General features: G+C 38.9%; 2 protein-coding genes across 5 annotated transcripts; both read left to right on the top strand.

Annotated features, from left to right (window-relative positions):
* The first annotated feature begins 6,820 nt into the window (after window positions 1-6,820).
* Window positions 6,821-10,408, top strand: LOC145421908 (uncharacterized). Of its 4 annotated transcripts, XM_080292892.1 has the most exons (12): window positions 6,821-6,993; window positions 7,212-7,377; window positions 7,472-7,591; window positions 7,667-7,714; window positions 7,803-7,886; window positions 7,996-8,061; window positions 9,115-9,175; window positions 9,268-9,318; window positions 9,407-9,451; window positions 9,536-9,600; window positions 9,677-9,781; window positions 9,901-10,408. In XM_080292892.1, the coding sequence occupies exons 8-12, from the start codon at window positions 9,310-9,312 to the stop codon at window positions 9,977-9,979; spliced, it is 303 nt and encodes a 100-aa protein (XP_080149018.1). In that variant the 5' UTR covers window positions 6,821-6,993; window positions 7,212-7,377; window positions 7,472-7,591; window positions 7,667-7,714; window positions 7,803-7,886; window positions 7,996-8,061; window positions 9,115-9,175; window positions 9,268-9,309; the 3' UTR covers window positions 9,980-10,408. The 4 variants fall into 4 exon arrangements, with proteins under 4 accessions (XP_080149018.1, XP_080149025.1, XP_080149024.1 ...); XM_080292899.1 differs by lacking the exon at window positions 7,667-7,714; XM_080292898.1 differs by having other exon boundaries at window positions 7,667-7,886.
* A 3,100-nt stretch (window positions 10,409-13,508) lies between these two features.
* On the top strand, window positions 13,509-22,118 carry LOC113019009 (type-2 ice-structuring protein-like). The gene is made up of 8 exons (XM_080293028.1): window positions 13,509-13,648; window positions 13,755-13,886; window positions 18,310-18,385; window positions 18,545-18,580; window positions 19,004-19,122; window positions 19,229-19,348; window positions 21,499-21,607; window positions 21,745-22,118. Exons 2-8 carry the CDS (start codon window positions 13,878-13,880, stop codon window positions 21,825-21,827), a joined length of 552 nt encoding a protein of 183 aa, XP_080149154.1. The 5' UTR covers window positions 13,509-13,648; window positions 13,755-13,877; the 3' UTR covers window positions 21,828-22,118.
* Window positions 22,119-27,601: the final 5,483 nt, after the last annotated feature.

The raw sequence follows: 27,601 nt of genomic DNA, 5'->3' as shown, positions 1-27,601 counted from the left end.
GCACCATCAACATCACAGTGTTGTTTCTGTTGTATCTTAATTAAAGAAAAATATGTAAAAGAGTCTACATCAGATTTGAGTACTGGATTCTAAAAGGCCTGAGGGACGACAGTGCCTTATCCATGTGTCCAAGGAGAATTAATGCTGACGTGTGACAACCCCACAAAAAGGAGAATCATTTCAGAGCTGGCTGGGAGTGAGAGGTGATAATGATGATGATGTTAGGTTTGATTAAGCTTTTGTCTGATGACTTGTGAGTACACTTATTGAGTAAAACCATAAATCAAAACAGTCATCCTCCTGTTTCAGTTGTTGGTGCCACATTACCCATAATGCACCACAGCAGCTTTTAGTTCAGTCAGACATTGGAACCATAGAGTTAAACTTACCTTTGGAAAACATAAATGCTTTAAGCTCCTCCAGTCTCCTATGCAAGAACACTCCCTAACTCCTGGTTTGCTTTTGATTTGTCAACAACAATCTAATACAATAACACACACCTGCACTGAATTAGCTTTCCAAGGGAAAAATAATTAATTAATAAAATGTGGTGAAGTAATTTGTCTTTATCCATACCAGCAGCAGCTGATTGTTTGAGGGAAACATTTGAAAGTTTTTTAATCATTTGCTAAATACAGGCAGATGCTGCTATGACACACATCTACAAACTAGCTAAACGGATACAGATTTTCTTTTTGTTTTTCTTTTGGAACTGAAACTCAAAGTGTAGAAAATCCTAGTGTTCTGAAAGTGACAGCAGCAGTGGAAATTCCCCCAATCTGCCAAATTTTAGTGCTTAAACAAAAACAGGTTGTTATAGTGCTTAAAAACAAGCAATGATTGACAGTAAAAGGAAAAACTGAGTGGGGACATTGAGTCCTGGGAGGGAACAGCAAAACAAGTGCAAGTTTGAATCATAGGTTCCTGTGACAACTATGAAAATTTTGCTACTACAAGTCATCAAAACAGGGCTGTTATTGGACAGAAGTCAGCAATGCAGTGATCATTAAGACAGGACACTGGCACCAAAGTGCACCTCATCTGTAATGATGAACATATCAAAGGTTTAGATGTACACGATGATCTTCGATGTCTGGGAAATGAAGAGAGCAGTGTCAGCTGTGTCAACAAATGACCACTTCAGAAAACAATTTTCAGGATCTCTGTGTTTTTTATTAACATGTATAATACACCATGTTGTAAACTGAATTGATGGAAGTAATATTATTATTATTATTATTATTATTATTTTACTTGACCTTACAGATGGTTTAGCTGACATTTATAATCTTTAATAGGTTTCCTTAAATATATGACCATTTTTCTTTAAAATTTCTTTAGAGTAAAATAAATAAAATCAAGTTTAATTACCAAGCAAACAAAAGAAACTGTCAGTGAAATGACATCTCAAAGCAATCAGAGAGGTTGTACCGGGCCTCTGTGCAGTCAAAATGAAAGTGAAAGTACAACCTTGAGAGTGACACATAAAAATGAGGGGCGAGGATATGTGCCAAGTCTTTTGTTTTTTCTGTTTCCAGGAGCCAAGGACAAACAGATACACATAGCTTCAGAGAGGGTCACGTGACTGTATTGTCACGGTCCGCTGTGACAGACCGTGCGGTGGTGTGTATGGTGGACCCAGGTGCGAACACAGGTGAGCAGGCGGGAGTGAACTCTAAACAAAAGCGAGCCTTTATTGTGGCTGATGACAAGGTATACAAATACAGCAGGGATAGCGTGGCTAAACGGAAACCTAAACTGGGAATAACTAAGGTAAAGCTATGACTAAGAATACAATAGACCGGGCATGGAAACATAGAGGGTGGAAACACAGACGACGCGACACAGACTGTACGAAACACAGAGACTAAATACACATGAGGGAAGATCAGGGGAAGTGGATGCACACGGGGAACACAGGTGACACTGATAATCATAACAAGACACGGCAGGAGTGGACGTAACACTGATGGGAGATGGGCAAAGTAAAGCAGGAAGTACACAGAGGTTCAAACAGGAGGAGAGAGAGCACGGGGAGAACGCAGACATAACGGGCTGGGGAAAACATAGAATAAAGCACAAAGAGAGACGAGGGCTCATAAATACACAGAGGGGCACACAGGGGGTAAGAGTCACGAAGGGAAAACACATAAGGAACAACACAACAGGGCAACTCAGAAAACATGGCCTAAACAAGGAACAAAATACAAAAATACATGAAAACTAAGAATACTGGGCCCACATGGCCCAGGACCATGACATGTATACACCAAGATGTATGCTAAAATGATTCCCCATTCACTGAATGATATTCCTGAACTTTTCTGAAATAATAATGATGTAAAGAAAGAAGTGTGCAAAATTTTAAACGTGGGACTGTTGAAGGCTTTCTTGTGAAGGCTGTTGTTCATTTTCAATCCCGTGACTCCGTTTTTTTTTTAGATGCATCTGAAAAGTATTCACTTGTTCTCGTTTCACTTTTTCCACATCATAATATGTTATAGCTTCCTCCAAAATGGATTACATTTATTTTTTCACTTCAAAATTCTAAGCACATTACCCCCTAATAACTAAGTGAATAAAAGTTTGCTTAAAATTGTTGCTAATCTCACATAAAGGGGCCAGGAGTTACTGCACATCGGCTACAACATGAAACTGACAAGATTTGAAGAGTCTTGCTGCTCCTTTAACATACCAAAGGAACTAACGCGACCAGTGGGTGATACGTGGATTGTTATTGTTACTCACAGATGGGAAAGATGGAGGATAGAGGAAGCAGAAGCAGGGATGCTGCTCAAAAGTACCAGCCAGACACAGTCTAGGAGTGTTTCTCAGCAATACACAATCCCTGATCAAAAAAAAGAACAAGTTTGAACTACTCATTCATGCAAATTTCTATGTCTGAGAGAGCTGCATTTCAATAAGATCCAACACACCTGTGGAGCAAGGAGACGATAGGGGGGGTTGTGCATTTATATGCTGGTCTGGAAAAAGAATGATGACACACACACACTGCTGACTGGACCTAGAGTACTTTCCTGTTACACCACAACCTTTTTTTCTATGGAGGGAGCTAACAGTCTTGCTAATTATGGAGGCTAACACTAATTAAACTAACACTACCAATATGTACAATATGTAACACGTGCGACCAGAAAGGAAAAAAACTTTGGATCATGTTTATACAAACATAAAGATTCAGGTAACCCCCACATTTAGGCCAGTCTGACCACTTCCTCTGCTCCTCTCTTATGCATATACACAACAAGGCCCAACGTCAACATCAACTGCAGGACTGTTTCTCTCGCACTGAGAAGAGTGTCTACAGTTAGCCAAAAGGGTCCTAAACGTAGCCATAATGGTGAAATCCAGATATAATGTATATCTGGCATATACATTACATACATTCCCACATAGCAAAATTGGTATGGCCCCGACCTGGCCCACACAATGTGCTTACACATGGCCCACATACCACTAAAAATGACGGCTCTTTGGCGGCCCAGATCAGGTTTGCCAGTGGTGGTTCACACATGGGCCAGCACAAGGCCAGTTACAAGACAGTCTTGATTAGTCTGAAGAAGTATCAGCTTTCAAAACATGTTTTAAAAACTGAAGTTCTGATATTGTTTCAGAAAAGTTATGTTTTCATCTCTAACCTTTTAGCAGCCAGAGGCCAGGGAAGCAGAACATCATATCACGAAGGCCCTGAGTAAATTCCCAGCTGGGAAAGTACCCAAAGAATGTTTCAGAGAGATAAAGGACAACTGCTGCCTAAGGGAAAACCTTAAGTGATCCCATATGTGTCCAGAGTTTCACAACAGATCAGACATATTTTCTTAAAACAATATCTGTGCCTTTCAAACCCTAAAAACATGCTACCCCAAAATTAATCACTATATATATGTAAATTGTGGGGGTGCCAGGTGAAGAAGCCATGCTGTAAGTGACTAAGAGCTAAGCTAATAGCTAGGCTAAGCTAGAATCCTCAAAGACAGAATTAGTTAATACTGTGAATTTTGCTTTAAACTATGTGAAGATCACACTATAAAAGAAGTTGTTATGTAAAGGTTTTTATTTAGAACAGGCTACACACATGAGCCATACAAAGCGCCACCAAGTGAGAATCATTTACCATGGCTCATTTATCATAAATTAGCGAGCAGCCTTGGGAAGAAGTAATAGTTTTCAAAACATGTTTCAAAACTTAAGAACCACTAGCCCAGGCTGTAAGACAGGATGTTTTAATTTCTGGTATTCGTGTTAAAGAGGAGATTACCAAGGCCCAGACTTAAAATGGCCACACTCCAGATGTCCAGTCGAGTTGGAGGTGTTGATTTACCCAATCTGCGACTTTACCAACTTGCTATTCATCTTACAGTGATCGCAGACTGGCTCAGATGCGACTCTACCCCGATCTGGCTTGATATTGAATCCTCTCAGTCCAAATGTCCCCTGTTTAATTTGTTAAAGAGATCAGTCAAGTCAAAAAACTCCCCAACAATCTTATTATCCTATGCTCTGTCAAGGCCAGGAGGTCTGTCCGTGCTTTGGAGGGTCGGGCCCATTTGACATCCTCCCTGGCTCCTGTTATGAATGGCCCTTATTTCTTGCCTGGATGTCTGGACCGGGGTTTTGTGGTCTGGTCTAATTTGGGGCTGGTTAACTTGGGTGATCTGTTTAGAGGCCGGACCCTTCTTTCCTTTCAGCAGCTTCAACAATGTTTTGGCCTTCAAATTTGGAATTTTTTAGATACCTGCAACTGAGGCACTTTATAATTAATGACACCACCCTATTGTTGGACCCTACTAGGTCCGCAGTGGAGGATGCTTTGTCCTCCCTGCAGTCTGGAAAATCCATCAGTTCCTTTTATAAGGTTCTTAACTCTAGCTCAGCCCCTCGCTTCCTGGCTGCTAAACAGGCCTGGGAAAGAAACCTATAGGCTGCTCAATAAATGTTCCAGACTGGCAGGAGATTTGGGCCTGTGCTTCTAAGATATCTGTCTGTAATCGGGCTAAATCAATTCAGTTAAAAATTGTTCATCGGGAATACATCACACCCTCTTTAAAAAGTAAAATAGATGTAAACTCCTCCCCTTTATGCTGGAAGTGTAATGTGGAGGAGGGTGATTTTATGCATTGTTTTTGGTCATGTGTGAAAATTCCATATGTCTGGTCTGATGTTGAAAAGGTGCTTTCAGTTATTTTCAACTCTGTTGTTCCTCTGGACCCTCTCTGTCTTATACTGGGAGTAATGGAAAATCTGGTTATCAAAGGCAAACACAAGAGACTGTTCCAGCTGTTATCTTTTGCGGCCAGGAAGAATATCGTGCGCCTCTGAGGCAGGCCAGCAATCCCAACGAAGAAATCCTGGCATATCATTGTTATGGACTGTATTCCCAATGAATATATAACTTGTATGCTCAACTCCACCTTGGACTCTTTCCACAGAACCTGGGACCCATATCTGAAATACGTTGGACCTGTACTTTCATCCTCCTTGTTGCGGGGCTTTCCAAACTGAATTAATTTGCCTGAATATTGGTCTTCTTGATTTGTTTTGATTCCTGGTGGGGTTGTGGTTTACCTCAACTGCCTTGTATGTGCCTCAGAACCTTGTATTGCCTGAGCTAAGTTCTGTTCTGGTTCTTGTGTACTTTTTCTTTTGTCATTGTCTGTTACTATGGAAAAAAATTCTAATAAAAATATTTTAAAAAAAAACCCCAAAACAAAGCAAAGCAAAACAAAACAAAAAAACTTAAGTTTAGACATAGTTTTATAAGAGTTAAGGTTTCATCTCTAACTCAGCATTTTTAACCATAACTGCTTCAGTCAAGGCCTGAGCTCTCTCTCTCTCTCTCTCTCTCTCTCTGAGTAGATGTGGTGGATAAGTGAGTCTTGGAGCATGTTGCTCCATGGGCAAATTTCCTGAAACTTTTCTCTTTTTTGTGTGTGTACTAGTGATGTTCGATTTGTGAACGAATCATTCAATACTCGAGAATCACTTTACTGACTCGTGAATCATGGTTCACAAGCGCAACTGACTCACTGACTCATCCCTGTTGCTGTTATCAAACTAATTCCATTAGTAGAAATATATCTAGCTTATAATTAAAATTGTGGGGAAAAAACAACAGCCAGTTTCTTAACAAAAACATTTCTGCTCTGAACTGGAAGAAAAAACCCTGAGTAGAAGCCCACATCAAGACAATAGCTCCTCGGTTCACAGTAGCATCGCTCTGCTAACATGCTAACAGCACATTTGAGTTACTCACTCCCTCCCTTGCTGTGCTGAATCGTAGCGTAAGCGAATCACTCAGGACTCACTCACCCCCTCCCTCCTGGCTCACAGCTCAAACGAGTTGAATGAATCACTGACTCACTCACCCCCTCCCTTCCTGTGCTAAATCGTAGCATAGACGAATCACACACTCACCCCCTCCCGAGAAGGGTCTGGCTGCAGCCACTGTGGAGCTCCACAGTAACCGGATACACGTGACCTCCACACTAACCGGAAACACGTGACCTCCACAGTAACCGGAAACACGTGACCTCCACAGTAGCCGTAAACACGCATGGATACCGTGGAAGTCTTGCAAGTTGATCGCAAAGGTTGGGACAGAGTCTTTCTTAAATAAATTTGCCGTTAGTGAGTTCATAATTCTAGGAATCGTCTAGTTTTCTTACAATGATCATGTTGCCACTTTTTTTGCGTTACAACAACATTCCTTCTTATTTTAATGTTTTTTCATCGTGCTCCATGGCAGAGAAACACACAGATCAATATCTCATTGTCGGCATTGTCAAGCTGTCGTAGGTAAGTACATGTATTGTCTCATGACCAGAACGCTACCATTGTTTACATGTTAGATTTGTTCCTATCTCTGTGTGTATATTCTTTTCTTTGTGTACCTAGCCCCACAGGTGTGCAATAAACCCAGAGAAATCACTGAAACGGTGTTGAACCCAGCACCTTCAATGTCTGGTGACACTGGTAAAAGTTCTTATTTTGAATAGTGATTGTCATATATAGGTGAAATAATAATCTTGCATTCATTATCTTGTTGTAGTTGATGGCTCATAAACGAATTTGTTACATGCTGTTTCAAATGAATTTCCTTCTATAGATAGTGCTTATTTTTCTTGCATTTGTATGCATTTAGTATGCATTCTATGTAGTGTTTTGTCTGAAACCTGTTAAAATCCCTATAGAACCTCAGGAAAGAGTTGACAACAAGAAAGCCAATAGAAGGTCTCAACAGATGCAACTTTTCCTGACCTGTGTGGACCACCGTGCGAAGCTCTGACAAAGCCTGAGAACATTTTGGCCAGCCGTTCATTGTGGTGTTTTGTACCGCACCCTGGCCAACAACAGCTTGTATGTTAAAGTTTTCAGATGTCGCAAAGTGCAACTTTTAGTGCTTATCTGATTTTGTCATCCACAGTCTATGACACCTCTCTGTTTTTTTTAGCTCAACTATGTTCTGGACATCAGCAGACCCAAAGATGAGCTGATTGTTGAAACGTCTTCTGGATGCCTCACGCGGGCAGATTTTTGGACACTGGGTTTAAACAAACAAATGGAATCGACTGTAAGTATTATTTTTTCTATGAATATGAAATAATAAAGTGTACATTCATTTTTTTCATGATTTTTTCTGTTTCAGATTGGAAATGGCTGTTTTGAGCTTATCACTAAAATTGTTCAGTCAAAGGTACTGTATGTTGTATATGATGATTGTCAAACTTTAATTTAAAGAGTTGTTGTTTTAAATGTTTTTTGTTTGTTTTTTTACATTCTAGGGGATAAGCATTTACATAGAAAATCTGTATGTCACCCGGACTTGGCTTGCACCCTATGGCTGTGATCCATTGCAGTCCTTTCCTGTAAGTGTACCGTCCTTTAAAGAAACAAGCAAGTAATCAAAATGATTTTTTTTTATAACTTTGGTGCACGTTTATATACAGGATACTTAAAAATACAATTCTGTTTCAGACTGATGCTCAGAGGATGCACATCATAGTTCTCCCTCTCTGGACACCTGGTCATTTCCAGTTGTGTGTAAGTCTTGTTTTTTGACACATACAAACTGTTAGAATTTTGCTATGTGTCTGAGATGTATTCAAGCTTTTATGACGCAGTTTCAAAAGTCTTTGATTGTGATCGCTTGCAATGACATTGTTTTCAGGTTTGAAGTCATGGCTAACTGTCTTTTAGGTACTGAAGCCACCTAAAAGAGAAATCCTCTTTCTTGACCCATTATACACCAAGGCAGGATTTGGTGGCCAACAATATGTTTCACTTTTGAGGTCACATTTTTATAAGCATTTTTGGTTTGTCCCGGAGTTTTCAGGAACCTGTTAAGTGCATCCCAGATCATGTTCTGCTGATCTTGAGTGTTCACACATACAGTACACTCACATGCTTTTTTTATAAACTATATCAACAAGTTTCTGTGTGGAGTTTGCCTGTTCTCCCCGTGTTTGCGTGGGTTCCCTCCGGGTACTCCGGCTTCCTCCCACCGTCCAAAGACATGCAGCTTGTGGGGATACGTTAATTGGATAATCCAAATTGCCACTAGGTGTAACTGTGTGAATGAATGTGAGTGTGAATGGTTGTCTGTCTCTGTGTGTTGGCCCTGCGACAGACTGGCGACCTGTCCAGTCTGTCGCCCTATGACAGCTGGGATAGGCTCCAGTGCCCTCCGCGACCCTGAAAAGGATAAGCGGAAGCGAATGGATGGATGGATGGATATATCAGCATGATGCTTCAGCATTTTATTCTATTTCTCATCTTCACATTATGATCAAGTCAGTGATGCTGTCTTTAGATGACTTTCAGACATAAATAGGGTCTTCCAATGTTCTAGTTTAACATAAAACACCATTAAAAATTAGTTTATAAAATATGCCAACCTTAACTTAAAGCTGTAAATGCTTTATTTTGACCAACTGTGAGCATGTGACTGTACTTTTTCATTTTGTTATGCTGTTTTGTTGAGGTCGTGTTCCTAAGGCCTGTAGTTACAGTTGGTGCTATTAGCAATAAACATTTCACACCGATCATCATGACATCTGTTAACTTGTGAATGTAACTGTCTTTTTAAAAAAAAAGGTATCTTGCAGTGAAGATCATTCCCGGGCAGTGGTCAGAAAAAAAGAGCTTTGACTTGAAGGTATGTGCTAGTTTAAGTGTATGGTGAATGATATGAATTAGTCTTCTTTTAAGGGGTTTTATTAACGAGCCTTTATTTTCAATGTAATACAGGGTTTTCCAAGCCAAGACTATGGAGTTGACTGTGGGATCTTCATGCTGATGGTAATTTTTCTCTTCTCTTCTTGAGATTCATACAGAAGCTAATTTAAGCTTCTAAAAAAATGACATTTTTATTTTTTCTTCCAAATAGTCTGCTCTGTACGTGGCACTGGATGCTTCATTTGACTATACTATAGTAAGTATTCTATTTACTTTCACAGCAATGGAGTCTTGAATCTTTTGAAAGTTGTTAAATATGTTTCATATTAATATTTTACAGTCAGACATGCCCTACTTGCGTAAATGGTGGTGCTTGCTGTTGATGGAGAACTTTGATCTCAGGAGGTATTTATATTTTGACTTCTGTTCTATGTTGTGTCAAAGTTTACACACCTTAACAATATCAACATTTTCTGTTAAGCTCTGGCAAGCTATTTGCACACTGGAGAGAGGAAGCCAAAGCTGTGCTTGAAGGACAACACGTGCCCATTTTCAGACTGAAAAAGCGCAAGTTCCAGGAAGTCAGGTCAGTATTCACTTTAAACAGTAGTGTAATTACATGTTTAGTGACATTTGAATAACTGTTAAAAAACTGTTCTGCAACAGAGAAATAACTATGTTTTTGTCCCCATTTGCCTGACACAGGAGCCAGCAGTTGTTGAAGATCTGCGTCCTGCTGTGCAGTGGGTTGTCCAAAATAAGGCACTTTTCCGTGGACACGTAACAATGCCAAAATATCTGTCCTTAAATCAAGGGGACCAGCAGAGGGTCTTAAGAGACATGTCAGAGGAAGAAGACACTGGAGCAAGGGACTTGTTCCTCTTTGTTTTTCAGTTTGCAGAGGACATGGAGCTCTTTTTGAAAGCATGTGCTGATGAGCAGGGACTAAGGGTCAGTGCTATGTTTGACATGTGATGGACAAATGAAGGCACTGGCTGTGTTTGTTTAATATGTCGTTGTTGTTGTTTTTTGTTTTGTTTTTGCATAGTACAAAATTCCAATTAAACTTATTTCAAAATGTTGTTCACTTGATTCTATGTCCATACTTATAATAAAGGATTACAGTGTAACAGCATTAAATGTAAATGTAACAGCATTTTTTTTAAACTTGTAATTTCAAAATAAAAAGCTTATTGTTGATATTAACAGTAAAGAATTGTAATCAATAATATTTTTATACATTTTAAACATTAACACTCTGGGCTCTATCCTGGCCATCTGTGGACACTTCACTTATTCTTTTTTTTGACTACTGCACTGCAGTGGACCAAAAGAATGACACGGGTTTGATCTTAAGGATCTAATAGTTGTGTGTGTTGTGCATGACATTACCACACATATATGTATTTGCAAGATAGAGTAGAATAAATTATGACGCATGAAATATTACATAGGCTGCAGTGAATTTCTGTTGATACAGACTATTGAGCTTTGAGTTTCCCAGTCAAACTTAGCTTTGAAGCACCTGCTAAAAACACTTTTACTCTTGTACATTTCATAACAAGACACCATAGCCAAAATATTAACAAAATATATATTATTAAAAAATTCAAAGCTGCAGCACATACAGCAACAAACACCGTTAGTAAATGTGTCCTGGAGTTTATGCAGGTGCAGAAAGTGCTGCTGCTGTAAGTCAGCCTAACAGCTTCCAGATCACTTATTTTTCTGGAAAGATGGTAGGAAGGGCATCACTGCTCATTTCTACAGTCTCCCAGATCTTGGAATACAATCCCTTTGTACCATGAAATCACTTCGCAGTACTAGGAGTCCACTAAAACCTATAAAGAGAGTGATCCTGGAAGAAATGGGGCAAACACTAGTGACCTCAACAATTGCAAGACAGCCTTTTCCCCGATGCTCAGATGGGGAAAAAAAGGAAGTTTCATGAAAACATTAGGACTTTATCACCGTTTTATCTGAAAAGTTAATGGTAATATATAACCTAACTGGCTATAAAGAGTAAAAAATTTAGATACAATTTTGATTTTGATGAAAAGGACTGGTGCTATTTTAAAGAGTCAGGTCGGTAAAAGTAGATAAATGTTTTAAGAAATCTACATTTTATAGCATTTTGTGAACATACACAAAAAGTGGCCATTTTTGGCAACAAACAAGCTGAGAGAGAGTTTTATATTTTTTGCTCTCCTTGAACAAAAATAATAGTGCATAATAATCAATGTTGATGTTAATCAATTAGATGTCCCAGACACTGCTATTAATAATACAGCAGTCCCTCGTTTATCGCTGGTGTTACGTTCTAAAAATAACCCGCGGTAGGTGAAATCCGTGAAGTAGCCAACTTTATTTTTTACAATTATTATAGATGTTAAGACTGTAAAACCCCTCACTACATGCTTTATACACTTATCTCAGACAGGCATGAACATTTTCACACTTTTCTCTTTTGTTTAAACGCTCTTAGAGTTCAAATCTTCGTAGAAACACAAGTCCAGTATTATGGAATGAAACCAAAAGGTGCATTTGAGGGTGCAAAACATTTCGTCGGCATTGTTGTGTTTGTTTGGGAGAAAACTTACAAACATACAGTACAGCACTTCAGAGTTACACTGCTAGCGATCGAAGATTTATGTAAATTCGACAAGCTAAACGCATTCTGTACTGTACAGCAGGAGTCCCCAACCTTTTTTGCACCACAGACCACTTTAATGTCAGACAATATTTTCAGGGAACGACCTTTAAGGTGTCGCGGATAAATACAACAAAAGAATAAAAAAAAGAAACTGTGGTATTTTGTAAATATAATAATAAACGTGACTTGAGCTGTGCGCCAACAACAATGACAGTGACATCCTCCTCTCTGCTTCTTAATGCTCTCTGGTCGCTATGGTAACGCGTAAATAGTTCTTTCAAAATAAGACACACAACTACAACCATACATTTCACACCGGAGGATCAACTGTCGCGGAACGGTACCAAAGGACTCACGGACCGGGACCAGTCCGTGGGCCTATTAGGGACCGCTCCTGTACAGGAGACACTGGACTAGATTGATTGACAATGGTCTACAGCAATCAGAACGCACAACACGATGTACTGTAAAAAAAATAAATAAATAAATCAGCGAAACAGCAAGTGTCGCGGAAGGTGCGCCGCGTTATAGCGAGGGACCACTGTACACTTTTGGCCACGAACAATTTAGGGGATGGTGAATTTTTTTGAATAAACCCAGAGTGTTAAAAACCCCCACTTAAAACCATTTTTATTTCTCAGCAGCATCAATACTAACAAAAACGCAATTTAGTTTTCGCTGTCAAAGTCGATTTAACTGAAGTTACGTGTTTCCGGTTACTGTGGAGGTCACGTGTTTCCGTTTAGTGTGGAGGTCACGTGTATCCGGTTACTGTGGAGCTCCACAGTGGCTGCAGCCAGGTGCTCTTGCCCCTCCCTCCTGACTCACAGCTTCTTCTTCTTCTTGGTTGACAACCAATGTTAAGGCGCATTACCGCCCCCTGGCTCACAGCTCAGTGGACATTTAGATGAGAAAATATATATTTGACACATTTAAGAAAAATACTAATAAAATAAAATAAAAATATATAAATGTTCCCTTTAGATTTTTTTTTGCTCTTTTTTGCTCTATAAAATAGTTGTTTTCTTTTACAATCATTCATCTTAGCAGTAGGATTTACATGAAAAGAGAAACAAATTAAGTTTGAGTGAAAATATACGTTTTTGCACTCTCTGGTCAACTGACTCAGTGACTCAAATGACTCAAGAAACCCAATTCACTTTGGTGAGTGACTCATTAAAACTCGATTCAGTAAAATGAATCTAATTTACCATCACTAGTGTGTACTGCCATTTTTTCTGTTGTTTTGATGTTTAGTGGTTGGTGTTACTTTTCTTGAAGCTATAGTCATCTGTAAAGTGGAAGAACACTGAGACTAAACAACAAAAATGTAAAGGGAAAAAAGTCTCAATCACAGAGACATGGTCAATCAGAGGTAGACAAAAAAATATGAGCAAATTTATGCTGTGAACCCGTAATATGAATCAGGCCAATGCTGCCTCAAAATGAGCCTTTCGTTTTAGCCTGGTGGATCTTGAGAAACTAAATTATGTAGAAAAGACACACAGGATAATGCTGCTGACTGGAAGAGGGAGTTTCCTGGAGAAATTTTCCTAGCGTCATCGCTGGAATCTGTATTTTATTTTCCAGTGCTTTCTCTCTTCTTTCTGTTGACACCCATTAAATAATTCCAGATCACATTTCAAAATCAGGGCTGGATTTGAAAAACTTTCAGTTGTATAAATGCGGCTGCTCAAATCTTAGACACAAAGAGACTGGCTACTTTAACTGCCTATAGGTCTGGGATCACATGTAAAACCTGCATGGAGAGCATTTTATAAAACCCCATTCACAAAAAAGGTTGGAGAGCTACAGTGGAGGATTTTAGGTGGTGCAGTGGCTGTAGATGCTTTTATTTCTGTTTTGATCCAAGTGGTGATGAGAACCGCATGTTCTGTCCTCTCAGAGAGAAGCTCTGTTCCACTGTTTCCTGGACTGAAGCTCATTCTAGTCTGTGTGTGGATCATTGCAGAGGCTGCTCCATTTATTTGGACAGTGTTTTTATCTACAGACGGTCATTCTGGGTCTCATGTCACAGGTCAGTCTCAAACCAGAGTCAAATTTTAACTATTGAAATTAAAAAATTTTATCAAAATTATATCAACAGAAAATAGAAAATAGAGCATTAATTGCATTGTGATGTTAAAATAATGTTGATCAGGATGATCAGAACTCTCATAAACATTGATTATCAATATTACTGTATGGTGAATAATCTGGAAAAATGTAAGAATATTTTTATTAAAATCTTATCATGTGTTTTGTAAAAAAAAAAAAAAAAGAACTTGTCTTTGAGTTAGTGCTGTTTCATAACTGTTTCAGTGATGCCTGATCTCTCTCTCTCTCTGTTGACATGGTGGATGAGTGATTTTGTGAGTGTGATGCACCATGAGTGAACTGTCTGAAACTTTTCTCTCTCTTTTTTTTTGTGATTAATTGTTTTTAGAAAAACAAACATATAATCCATAATGTCAGTGAGTAAAAGTTAAGCAATGATCTAAAAACCAAGACAAGGAGATCTATGAGAAAAAAGACAACATTCAAAAAGAAAAATCTGGCCCATAAGAAGACAAGAAAAAATATGAAAGAAGGGGGAGATGAATGGACAGAGAGCAAGACATAAGGCATTTAACCACGTCCTTTGACCACGTATCCTATGGGGGGTGCTTTGGGAGTATGGGATCTCTCACCTGGTGCTATGATTGACTCTCTCCTTGTACAACTATTGTGAGAGCTTGGTCTGAATTGTCAGCAATAAGTCAGACTAAATCCCTGTGGGTGTTGGATTCTGCCAGGGTTGCCATTTGTCTCCAACTCTCTTCTTAGTTTTTATGAACAGAATTTCTAGGTGCAGCCTAGTGGCCGGAGGCTTCCACTTTGGTAGCCTCAGAATCTTATCTCTGCTTTTTGCAGATGATGTGGTTGTGTTTGGTTTGTCAGCTGTTGGCCTAAAGCTCACAGTGAAGTGATTTGCAGCCAAGTATGAAGTATGAGAAATGAAAATCAGGACCTCCAAATCTGAGGCCAGTGTCCTCAACCAGAAAATCCCAGAGTGTTGGTTCTGGGTCACCGATGTGTTGTTTCTCCAAGTGGAGATGTTTAAGTATCTTGGGGTCTTGTTCACAAGTAAAGGTTACGTACGTAGGTTACGTACGTTACGTATATTACGTATTTAAAATACAAAATATGAGTAACTGTATTCCGCTACAGTTACCGTTTAAAAAGGTGGTATTTAGAATACAGTTACTTTGTTGAAATAAATGGATGTACGGCGGTAGTTTCCTGTTTCATATTGTGGCGGGCCAGGACTGTTTGGGTTTTGTTTGACAGCTATGTTCTGTTGTTCCAGGCAGCTGCGTTACGGTTGCCATGGTTACAGGGTGACGCTCTCTCTCTGCGCCTTTTTGTTGTTGTTGTTGTGCTAAGCTAACAGGCAGAATGCTACAGGCATACCTCTAAAGAATGTAGCCTCATAGGCAGTGTAGTCCGTGCTGCAGGGAGAATGGACTGCCATACCCGTTATGTGTCTGTGAGCGCGAGGAGGGAGAAAAAGGGGAGTGGAAAGGTACGAGCAGTCATCGAGCAAAAACGGGAGCTGGAAGCACGTAAATATAATAATAACCACTGCAGCCAAGAAGAGTGCCTGACGAGCCCAGTTGTAAGTAAGCTATTAAGACTCGACTGTACACCGTGTTCGTGTTTTCCTCCGAAAGAATAAGTTCAGTTGGAGCAGTCTTTCAACTCCTCTCTCTGTCTCTCACTAGCAAAGTTGACCCACACAACAAAGTAAATCTATTTTTCGGCTAGAAGCCCGACAGGGACCCCGCCGTATTAGTCAGAGGTCCCTTTACTACGGTTCGGAGCCGCAGACCTTCAGTAATAGTAATAAATCACACAGCAATAGTACATTCATGTAGTTGTAAACAGCATTATAATGTATTAAGTATTCCAAAGTATTCAGAATAGTTACTCTCATTGAGTAACATAACAGAATACGTTATAAAATACATTTTGGGGCATGTATTCTGTAATCTGTAGTGGAATACATTTTAAAAGTAACCTTCCCAACACTGTCAGTAACAAGTAATCTCATATACCAGCTGAAGGACCTTTTTTGTCACATCACATCTTTGTTTCTCTACTTTTGTTGCAACACTACATGAGGAGTGACGTGAGAGGTCAACTCTTCTCAGAGTCTCTTGCTAAAAATATGAATTTGAATTGTTTTAAAAGATAAAAAACCAAGCTGAGCAAAGTTACTATGGAATCTTCTTCTCTGTGTGGCCTGTAAGGCTCAAGAGCATACAGACGTTCCTTTATGTCTGACCATCTGACCATAACTGAATTTAGGAACAGGAACTACCACACCACTACTCTCTGCAGGTGTAAAAGGGCTGTGGCAGTGTGACAGGTTGAAGGACTACTGCATATAAAACTGTTCAGTTAATACAAATTCATATTAGTTAATGTAAAGACAAAAATAATGTAAATATGGTAAGAAAATGGTTAAGCGTTTATTATTTTTCATGTTATATTAATGGCTTTCATGTTACTTAAGAGAACTGCAATCTATACATCACTGATCGGCTAGTAAGCCTTTTCTGGGATCGATTAGTAGTGTCTCTATTCTCCACTAGGGGGCTTTTGTAGCATTCTCCTCACTGCAATAAACGACTGCATGAGAGACGCAAGTCATAATAACTCTCATGATTCTTTTCCCCCTTTTTTCAGGTAAAAGTGTTTAAAGGTTGATATATTTTCAATGTGTACACTGTTAAGATATCTAAGAGGTAACCCTTCATTGTTTTGTAAGCTTTAGAAGCATTATATTAGAGATTTGTGCACATGTACGTGGCGGTTTTGAGCCTCAGTTTTGTACTGTATAATGGCCATTAAGATAAAGGCAGGAGCTAAAAACGCCGCTATTGTCAACCATTTTATTAGGAAACCTGCTCAAGTATATGTATAGTAAGCACTTTAGTATTTCAGTTTATTATTTCGTGTTTTTCTTACACCATGTGACATTTAGCAGTACAGAATGTGAAAAGTTTCTGCTCATTTTCACTGCAATAAACAACTGCATGAGAGACGCAAGTCATAATCACTCTCGTGATTCTTTTCCCCCTGTTTTCAGGGGTGTAACAGCAGCAGACCTGTATTTATTAGGTGAACCAAAATGGATCGGTCATGAGTGGACCGAGGCAGGTAAAAGGGTTTAACAAAAAACAAGCCGCTTATTGAGGTTGAGAAAAACATGAAAAACAAGGGCAGAAGAGAACAAAGATTAAACTAAACTAAAACCTATACTGGGAAAAACTAAACTAAGATCAAAGCACAAGGAATGTGGGGAAAAACTTCAGAACAGGAACACGGAGAGACTGAGGACTTAAATGCAAAGAAGGGCAAAGATTAACAACAAAGATTAAACTAAAACCTATACTGGGAAAAACTAAACTAGACTCTCAAAATAAAACAGGAAACAGTGAGACAGACTATGACAACACGAGCATGACACAGGAGTCAAGGGCACACGAGTGAGAGGGGACACGAGAGAACATACATGAAAGAACAACACAAGAACGACGAGATACAGAAGACATGACAGATTCAGACAGAAAACGGGGAGTGACACAGCGATAAGAAAACATTGACCGGGAGTATAACCAACTTAACAGGAAAACCAGTGACTAAACTAAAAGACAAAAACTTAAACATTACAAATAAAGTTCAATCAGAAAAAACGTAAAAGACTCAAAATATTGGATCAAATGATCGTGGCAGTAGATTTGAGTAAATTGACACAGATATCATTATAATTGTGAGATAGTGTTTTGCTAAGTGTCAACATGATGAGGAAAGTCTGTCAATGACAAAGAGACGTTTCACTCAGGTTATTGTAGAAGATGGTTCTGAAAACACTCCCATATTACAGTAAATGTTGTGGCTTCATTTTTTTTACGACAATTATGGGTCCAAAAAGTCACAATGGGCTGCTCAAGAGCCGGAAACACATCATTGGCTGTTTTAAACAGGAGGGATATTTTATTATGCAATATTAGAACTCAAAACATGGTTAATAAGACTAATTGTTCTGTAGTTGTGTTCATAAAACCTCTGTTGAGGTTCAGTCAGTATGTGAAATTAAGTAAGTAGGAAATCAAATTAGGTGTGAGGCAATTATTCTGGTTTTGGTTGGAAAAGAAAGAAATGTGATGAAGGTTTGACAGGCATGACTGACAAATATATGTGTTAGTATTTTCAGTGTTACATTCCAGTTAAACATATATGTAACATTATATAAATGCTGGTGCTAGAGCAGCTCAGCATTCACAATTGGTGGTTGTAGTTTCTGGCTAATAATGAAAAGAAATAGAAAATATTCTACAAAAGGTATTCAATTGGTTTTCTTCTGTCCTGTTTTTAATGAATTGTTATTCATTTTGTATCTGTTTTGTTCAAAGATACTAAAAATCACCATGAAGCTGCTAACTGTGTCTGCACTTCTCTGTGCAATGGTGGCTCTAACCACGGCTGCTGGTGAGTATCATTGTATAATTTTTTATCATGTATATAATTTTAATGAAACATATAAATGAATAATACAATATACACCTTTCTTATAATTATCATATGCAGAAAATTGATGGTCAAAATCAATACTTTTGGTGGTAATTTGTCCGTGTCTTCACTGTGCAGAGGCCAGAGATGAAGTAGAGGGATTGATGCCCCCAGGTGAACAATATTTTCCAGATTTTCAATAATTATTGTCATCGTTAGCAGACAAAAAATCACCTCAATGTTTGTAACACAAAGGATGTTTTCAAGTGTCTGGCTGTTATAAAGGCCATACTTAACCCTTTAAGTACCACACCAAGAAAAAAAGCAATGGAAAAAGCCTTATGTGCTCAACCATTTGGTTGCATAAGCATAGGAAGCACATTCTGACCGACACACACTCTGTGATTATCATCAAGTGTAGCCGCCATTGTAGTATAGAGCCTTCATCACACCTGTACTCTGTCAATCACTTGACTTATGTTTCAGTGTCAAATCTTACTTGTGCAACTTTTCAGTTATTATTTGTATAATTATTAAACATAATACAAAATAAGATATCAGCCAGAGACACATGAACAGCTATTCATTTACTCCCAGCCAAGAGTCACGTGGTCAAGAGGTCCCCTCGTTCCCCTTGTTGTCCTGGTGGTTGGACTAAATACGGTCATCGCTGCTTTTTCTTTAATTCAACAGTCGCGAGTTGGGCTGATGCTGAGGTAACTTATTTGTATTGTCTTCAATACCCGATTAAACCACATCCTTTTAACTGTTACGTACTCATTATTTTTGAAAACCTCTGCTCGCTTTCTTTCTCCATTGAAGAAATCCTGCAAGTCCATGAGGGCACATCTTGCATCAGTTCGCAACATCAATGAGTACCGTGAGATTCAGAGGCTGACTGGCAAAAAAGAAAGTTGGATTGGAGGAACTGATACATCAGAGGTATTTTGTTTATCATTTGTCAGGTGTAGGCAGGGCCGGCCCGTGGCATAGGCCGTATAGGCAAATGCTAAGGGCGCCGTCCATCAGGGGGCGCCACGCCAGTGCCATAAATGTTGAAAAAAAAAAAAGTTGGTACTATTAATTCTAAATACAAAAAATAATCCCACGTTAATTAAAATGCAAAGTAAAGTTTATTTAATAGAAACATTATTTGTTACAACATTACGCCCCCCCTCCCCGTACGATGCGCCCCCTCCCTTCCCGTATCATGGTTCCTTTTGGACGTCACCACATCAAAAAATCAACACAAGATGTCAAAACGGCCAAAACTGTCAGGTGGCCAGGGAAGAAAAAAGAGAAAAGAAGAGGAGGAGAAACGAGAAAAAGACAGAGGTAGGTAACGTTAGCCTACATGAAATTATTTGTCTGAATGTGATAGTAACCTAAATTTTTAGCATTAAGCTAATGTTACATGATTCGCTAATTGCTAATCAATAAATAGCTAGTTAACTGTTTTAACGTCAGTTAATATTGTGGAGGGGGCTAAATTGTTATGGAAAATAATAATGTAACGTTAGGTAATTACAGTACTCCCACCTTTCCCACCATTCCTCATTTGTGTTCATCTTTTAAGCAGGTGTTTTTTGTTTACATTGTTATTGCCTTCTGGTTAGCTAACGTTTACCCTGCAGGTAATAGTCACTTTTCCACCCCTGTATATATTATAGTTGTAAGCCTAGTTGTTAAAGTGCACATCATTAATGTTAATTAAGCAATATCACATGAGAGGGAGTGCTGTTTTTTAATATGAGCACTGCTGTGATTCGGTCAAAGATAATCATAACATAACATTCTCATATGATATTATACTGTTACTTTGCATTCTGCTATTCAGCATTTCACTGTAATGATGACAATAAATTGAATCTAATCTAATTTGCATAAGAGTTACATATATCTCTTTGGTTTTTCATTTATATTATATCATTTCATTTTATTCCTGGAATCATATGTTTTTATTATTAGACTTTAATACTCAGTGGTGTCACATACTCCTCTCTTCAGACGCACTGTTGAAGTTTCTAAATCCCACCCCTGGGCCATCTACCACATCTACCGCTGCTGCCTCCACTTCAGCAGCACAACCCAGCCATGATGCAGCAGCATCAAGCGGTCTTCCTGTTGCCTTATTTATATTGTATTTTTAATTTATTTTATCCAACTTGTTGACACGTTTTATTGTGTTTATGTATGTAAAATTTATTGTATTTCATATATTCATTTTTTATTTTTTGTATTCATTTATTTATTCATATCTTTTTTTATCTTGTTAATTATTCTGATTGTGAATTTGCTTTCTTTAAGTAAAAAAAAAAAGGTCAAAGACAAAGCTATTCGGTTTCTTGTGAGTACATACCCTACACTGCCGATGTAGGGGGGCGCCACCTAAAATCTTGCCTAGGGCGCCAGATTGGTTAGGTGTAGGCATGAGAATTGATAAGAATTTAACTCCAATTTGATCATCCATTCTCTTATTGATTCTCATTGGGTTCTCCCTGGCTCTGCTTTGAAACTCACCACCATAGCTTAGCAGCATATCAGTGACAGTACATTTTTGAAAATGAATTGAATGCTGTGTGGTCAAATGTTTACGCCTGTTGAAGGTATTTCCTCTCTTTGTTGGGATCAGTGATTAATTAAAAAAAAACAATGTGTGTTGATTTATATCTAATGGTATCACTCTGAACATCACTGCTCTTTCATATGCATTCCCATATGGAAAGGATATATATAAATCTTATAAAGTTTGTATCTGTCTTGTATGAAACTTGTATGAAAAGCATACAAGAGTGAAAACAGATATAAGATCTCTTGAAAAATTATATAATGAAACTTGTATGTTTTGGATACTTACAAAAAAAAAGTATATGAAAGTAATGAGAAAGTGGCCACTTTCATGAGTAAATCATATATAAATCATATATGTTTTTACTATTTCTTTTCCGTATGGGTTTGTAGGGCAACTAATGCAGGTACAGCAGCTTCAAGACTTCAAGCTGTGTGCTTAAAGTCAGATGATCTGCTAGGACTCTGAGTAGGCTCAACATTTTGGCCTGTCTGAACCAATAAGTCCAATTTCTTCCTTCTAGGAGGGTGAGTGGTTGTGGAGTGATGAGACCTGTTTTACCTATAAAAAGTGGTGCTTTAGAGAGCCCAATAATGATCGCAATCAGGACTGCCTTCAGATAAATCGTGGAGGTAAATTAGAACACAATTATTAATATGAATTATTAATGTGTGTGAATAGTTTCTGTGATCAAAGATACAACTAATAACAGCTTGTTAACAAGTGTTTGGGCTTTGATTTGTGTGATTTCTACTTTTGAACCTTTCAGTTTTCAAGTGCTGGGATGATATGTGGTGTGATGCTCATCTGCCATCTGTCTGCGCCAAGAACATCTCATCATTCTTGGGCTGACACTGGAGCATGAAAATCCCATAAAACACACACTGACATATGATGGTGTTTGTGTTTTGCTCGCTCTTACTTCATTTCATTTTGGAGCATTATAGTTTTCCTCTCTCTGTTATAACAAAATGACCAGCCAACACAAACTGGGCTGTCTCTGAGGCGATCTTTAAAGCAGTCTTGTCTTTAATAAGAGCAGACTTGTTACCAAAGGACTGATTATGATTTTTTTTTCTCTGCAGAGAAAACTTCTTATTTCCTCTTGTTTATTTTTTGCAACAATAAAGCTTCAAGCAAGCATGTCTCTGCATTATTTTTTGTTTGTTTGTTTGTTTTGAGGTGCATATAAAGTGCTGTGCCAAAGTTTTTAGCAGGTGTGAAAAAATGCTGTAAACAAAGAATGCTTTCAGACATATAAATGATTGTTTATTGGCCCCAAATGCCTTCTGTAGCAGGATAAAAACCCCAAACATACAGCCAAGGTAAATACTAAGAGAAAGATCACGTTTGTCCTCATTAGAATAGGGATGAAAGAAGATGTTTTTTCATAGATTTCAATACAAATTCAATAGAAATAATTACAATACAAATAAACCTTTCTATAGCTTACTGTGGGGCCTTCTCTGAGAGCACAGCAATTACTAAATGAAGCGGAATTTGTGAGCTTGTTCAACTCTTTTCATAATTTAGTAATTATATATAATTGATAAAGGGACGTGTACTTAGAATCACACACAGTTTGGATGACAGTAAGTTTATACCTAATTGAGTTTAAGAGGAAGCAACCTCCGGCAGAACCAGGCTCAGGGAGGGGTTGGTTGGATTAGGTGATGAAGACAGGACAAGGACATGCTGTGGAAGAGAGCTCAAGATTAATAACAAGTGTGATTCAGTGCAGAGAGGTTTATTAACACATAGTGAGTGAGAAAGGTGACTGAAGAAGAAACACTCAGTGAATCATGGGAATCCCCCGGCAGCCTACGTCTCTTCTATCTCTGACTAGCCTGGTTTTCTTCCTATTTATCTGAAATAACTTTCTTTGTTGTTTCTCTGTCTTTTTATGGCGCCTATAATGCTATTTTTTTTTACATCCGGCTTCGGTCCTTTACCTGGCATCACTCATTCTCTTTGGAGTTGGGAGTTCGCCTTGCATTTACCATACAGGCCATTCTATTTCTGGCATTTATTAATATTTCCATGCCAATAACATTCAGCTTTAAATGTCCTTCTGTACATGTCTTTTAAAATTCACCAGCTGCATTGGCGGTCCACCCTAGACTGGTTGCTTCTTTTTACAGATTAGTGACTGGTTCTCCAATAGTGGCTTTGTTTTAAACTCCAACAAGACTGAGGCCATGATTATAGCTAATTGTTGTGCACATTCAAGAGTCAGTCAAGTGATTGCTTCCTTTTTCTCATCTTCAAAGACCAGTGCTGGTGTAATATTTGATTTCTCGCTGAACTTCAACTCACATATAAAATTGATCTGAATAATCTTTCTTTCATTTAAAAAAACTATACCACATTGAGAGCTATAGTCTTCTCCTCTGAAGTAGAGACAATTTTTCATTCATTTCAGTCATCGTCTTTAGATTATTGTAATGCCCTTTTTACTTGCTTAGACAAATCACCTGTTTCGTGTCTCCAAGCAATACAAAATGCTGCGGCCACACTAACTCAACTTGCCCCTTATTTTATTCCCTTTACATTAGCTCCCAGTAGATTTTAGAACTTATTTTAAGATTTTCTAGAGCACTAAATGGTCCAGCTCCAGAATACTTATCTCAACTTCTCGTTAAAGACGCTGCGGCTCCCTGTCTTTACTCACACATTCAAAATCTGTTGGCTCTGTTCGCTCCTGTGACCAGGAGGAACATATGAAGAGAAATATGTTTTACAAAGGCTGAAAATCCATACATTGTGATCTGCAAGTATAAACTAAGCTTTAGAAATGTGTACAATCATTTGTGTGTAACTAATCCACACAGAAAATGTGAAGCAATCTAACCACACGTAAAACTTTCTGGAACATCAAAAATAGTTTCATTTTTTTCTTTTAGTAGATTCACTAGGATCTAAATTTTAATTAAATAAAAATTAATTACATTGAAAAAGCAAATTATTTAGGTTTCACTCCACCTGTGCTTGCTGTAACATCCTGATACTTATTTACTTCTGTATTCGACATTTTATGTTTAAAGAGGACATGCAGTGTTTTTAATATTTTTAAGTTTTTATAAATTTATTTTGATTATTATTTCATTTTATTTTATTACATCAAGGCTAAATAAAACAGCTGTACTCCAAACTTAAAAACCATATAGCACTCAATATTTATATATAAAAAAAAACAGAACAAAAAGAACTTGTGTATTTTTCACAAAAGACTAAAGTATCACATTTAGTTTGTTGTAATCTTAAACTGCGGGTTAGCTGTTCCATGCATTGAATGTTTTTATTGTGGCTACCCAGTGCTTGATTGGAGGTTCTTTGACAACCCAATGTCGTACTTGAAACTGTAAATACTCAGTGAAAAGTAATCAATCTTTAAATCTTGAAGGTTTTTTATCAGTTCTTCTATTTGAGCCATCCATAATGACCAGTGTTGGGGAGTAACGGAATACATGTACCGCCGTTACGTATTTAAAATACAAAATATGAGTAACTGTATTCCGTTACAGTTACCGTTTAAAAAGGTGGTATTCAGAATACAGTTACTTTGTTGAAATAAATGGATTACACTGCGGTACTTTCCTGTTTCATATTGTCGCGGGTCAGGACTGTTTGGGTTTTGTTTGACAGCTACGTTCCTTTGTTCCAGGCGGCAGCGTTACGGTTGCCATGGTTACAGGGCGACGCTCTCTCTCTCTCTCTGCGACTGTGTGTTTCCTGGGTGAGAGAGCGCCTTTTCGTTGTTGTTGTTGTTGTGCTAAGCTAACAGCCAGAATGCTACAAGCATAGCTCTAAAGAATGTAGCCTCATGGGCAGTGTAGTCCGTGCTGCAGGGAGAATGGACTGCCATACACGTTATGTGTCTGTGAGCGCGAGGAGGGAGAAAAAGGGGAGTGGAAAGGTACGAGCAGTCATCGAGCAAAAACGGGAGCTGGAAGCATGTAAATATAATAATAACCACTGCAGCCAAGAAGAGTGCCTGACGAGCCCAGTTGTAAGTAAGCTATTAAGACTCGACTGTACACCGTGTTCGTGTTTTCCTCCGAAAACAATAAGTTCCGTTGGAGCAGTCTTTCAACGTCTCTCTCTGTCTCTCGCAAGAAAAGTTGACCCACATAACAAAGTAGAGCTATTTTTCGGCTACCAGCCGACAGGGACCCCGCCGTATTAGTCAGAGGTCCCTTTACTACAGTTCGGAGTCGCGGACCTTCAGTAATAGTAATAAATCACACAGCAATAGTACATTCACGTTGTTGTAAAAAGCATGATAATATTGTAGCGGGTCAGGGCTGTTCGGGGTTCTGTTTGTACAGTTATGTTTTGTGTATGTTACCATGGTGACGGGTGACGCCCTCTCGCTGCGACGGTGTGTCCTTCCGGGGTCAGAGGGCGCCCTATGTGTGTTGTGGTTGCCGCGCTGAGCAGTTAGCTAGCGGCAGTGTGTTCTTCTGCAAATGTAATAAACGGCTGTGCTCCCTGGCTAGCTCACGGGAAGCAAGACCAAACGATACCTCCGTCTCCTCCTTGTCTGAACTCGCCACAATATATTAAGTAATCCAAAGTATTCAGAATACGTTACTGTCATTGAGTAACGAAACGGAATACGTTACAGAATACATTTTGGGGCATGTATTCTGTATTCTGTAATGGAATACATTTTAAAAGTAACCTTCCCAACACTGATAATGACCCCAGCAGCCCATTAAAGCTCCACACTCAGTGTGAGCAGATTCAGTTTGCTATCTGTCATTAGGGTTGCCAACTCCCTGAAAAATAAATAAGGGACACCTCGTGGCCAGGGCCGGGCAACCCAGTTGTCTTCACCCTTCCCATTGTGGTAGCTCTTTTTTTGTGTGTGTGAAATTATTTTTTAACCATTTGACTTGAATTTGATTTAAGCAGATGCATATTCTTTGTGATATGACCATATGGGAAACAAATGATCATTTAGCCATTTATTTTTAGCTCACAATGACAACATTAACACAGTAAAACAGGTCTCTTTCTTAAACAGAAGCCTGTCATGCTTAACTTTTGAGAATATAAGTAAATCTTTCTTTAAAAGAACTCTGTCCTGCTTAACTTAAAATTATATAAATTAATAGAAAGCAATAGAACGAAAAATATTCTTGTAACAGTGCACATATAGTGCATTTAGTACAATTGGCTTCAGTTGAGGTATTATTTCAGCTTTTCTAATGCTAATCAGCTGCTCCTGTTTGTAAACCCGCTTGTTCCCATGATTACGCATCATAACTCATCATCATTATTCATCTATGTATTACTTTTATGTATTATTCATCTATTTGTTGTAATCATCCATCCTTGCAGTTGTTTATTACACAAAATAAATGATATTATCACACTTCTGGCCACATAGCGCTGATATTCACCGCACATGCCCATATTAACCTTAACCAGAGGGTTTAAACAACAAACCAGTGTTTACATACCATATCTGCTTCTGCCTTGGCCTGGTGGACAAAAAATTGGTTAAGGGTTCCCCGAGCTTTCACGCCCCTCATGTTCTTCTTGTGCCCACCACTAGAAGCATGCCTATGGAAAAAGTGCGCCGGCACACAGTGCAGTGCGCTTTATAGGTGTTATCGTGCACTTTCCCAGCCAGGTGTTTTCCTTTTCCCAGTCCTCCCTGTACTTTTGCAGCCTTTTTTCTTTTCTTTCTCTGAGGGGAACAAACATTGCTGCTCTAACGCTGGGCTTACACTGTGCGATTTTTGGCCCATTTTGAGCCGATTTTTGAGTCGTGCGACCGATTTGGTGATCGGCCCGATTTTGGCCTTCATCGTGCATCGTGTAGTATACGTGGGGTAACGAGAAGCGATTAACACCTCACGACCAGCTCCCGATCATCAATCGCTCGTGAGGGTGTCACCACAGCCGCTCACACTGCTCATGCGCAAACACGTAAACATCGGTGAAAAAGACGGCGCAGCACGGCTGTGCAGCGTGTGATCTGGACACAAGTGATGGAGGCACTTGTAGAACTTTGGAAAGCTCATCCGAGCCTTTTCGATGTGGCATCACAAAATTATCACGACCACAACAACCGTGAAAATAGTTGGATTTACACTGCTGCTCAATCACAGCTGCCTGATCATGTTTTTCATTAGCAATTTAGCAAAGTTGATGGTGGTGTGTCTGTGTGAGTGAAAGACAGAGAGAGCGAGCGACAGATTTTCTGTTATAACCTTCATGTTATGTTGGCACAGTGTGAGCACTCAGGTCGCATCAGAGCATCGGGCCGTATAGTGTGAGACCCTGCATCGTGACCTGCAAACTTCTAATCCCTGCGAGTCAATCGTGCAGTTTGAGCAAGAGCTGAATAACGTGACTGAAAAAAATCGCAGTGTCTGCCCAGCTTTAGGTGTACTGTCATCCGAGACGTGCACCGCAGTGTCGGCGTTTGTTTCCCTGTTGGCCATGCTTGTTGTTGTGGTCATCTGTTGTCTTCCGGTATTTTCTCCGCAAGCGACCTTTCCTCGACCAATGAGATAATCTGAATTGTCATACTCGAATTGTCATAAGTGTGCTGTCAGCTCATTGGTCACAAAGCAGGAGAGGGGCTGGGAATTATGTTTTCAAACAAAGCG

Source organism: Astatotilapia calliptera, chromosome 3, assembly GCF_964374335.1.
Source record: "Astatotilapia calliptera chromosome 3, fAstCal68.1, whole genome shotgun sequence".
In the NCBI taxonomy this organism is placed as follows: Eukaryota; Metazoa; Chordata; class Actinopteri; order Cichliformes; family Cichlidae; genus Astatotilapia; species Astatotilapia calliptera.
The sequence above is the reverse complement of the archived record's forward strand: the minus strand, read 5'-3'. Positions and strand labels throughout refer to the sequence as shown.

What these genes read in the sequence shown, in the direction of transcription:
- LOC145421908 (XM_080292899.1), top strand. An exon ending in GAGAACTTTGATCTCAGGAG is followed by an intron (nt 9,601 to 9,676) that starts GTATTTATATTT and finishes TTTTCTGTTAAG; the next exon opens with CTCTGGCAAGCTATTTGCAC. An exon ending in CGCAAGTTCCAGGAAGTCAG is followed by an intron (nt 9,782 to 9,900) that starts GTCAGTATTCAC and finishes TGCCTGACACAG; the next exon opens with GAGCCAGCAGTTGTTGAAGA.
- LOC113019009 (XM_080293028.1), top strand. An exon ending in GGCTCTAACCACGGCTGCTG is followed by an intron (nt 18,386 to 18,544) that starts GTGAGTATCATT and finishes TTCACTGTGCAG; the next exon opens with AGGCCAGAGATGAAGTAGAG. An exon ending in CCTTCAGATAAATCGTGGAG is followed by an intron (nt 21,608 to 21,744) that starts GTAAATTAGAAC and finishes TGAACCTTTCAG; the next exon opens with TTTTCAAGTGCTGGGATGAT.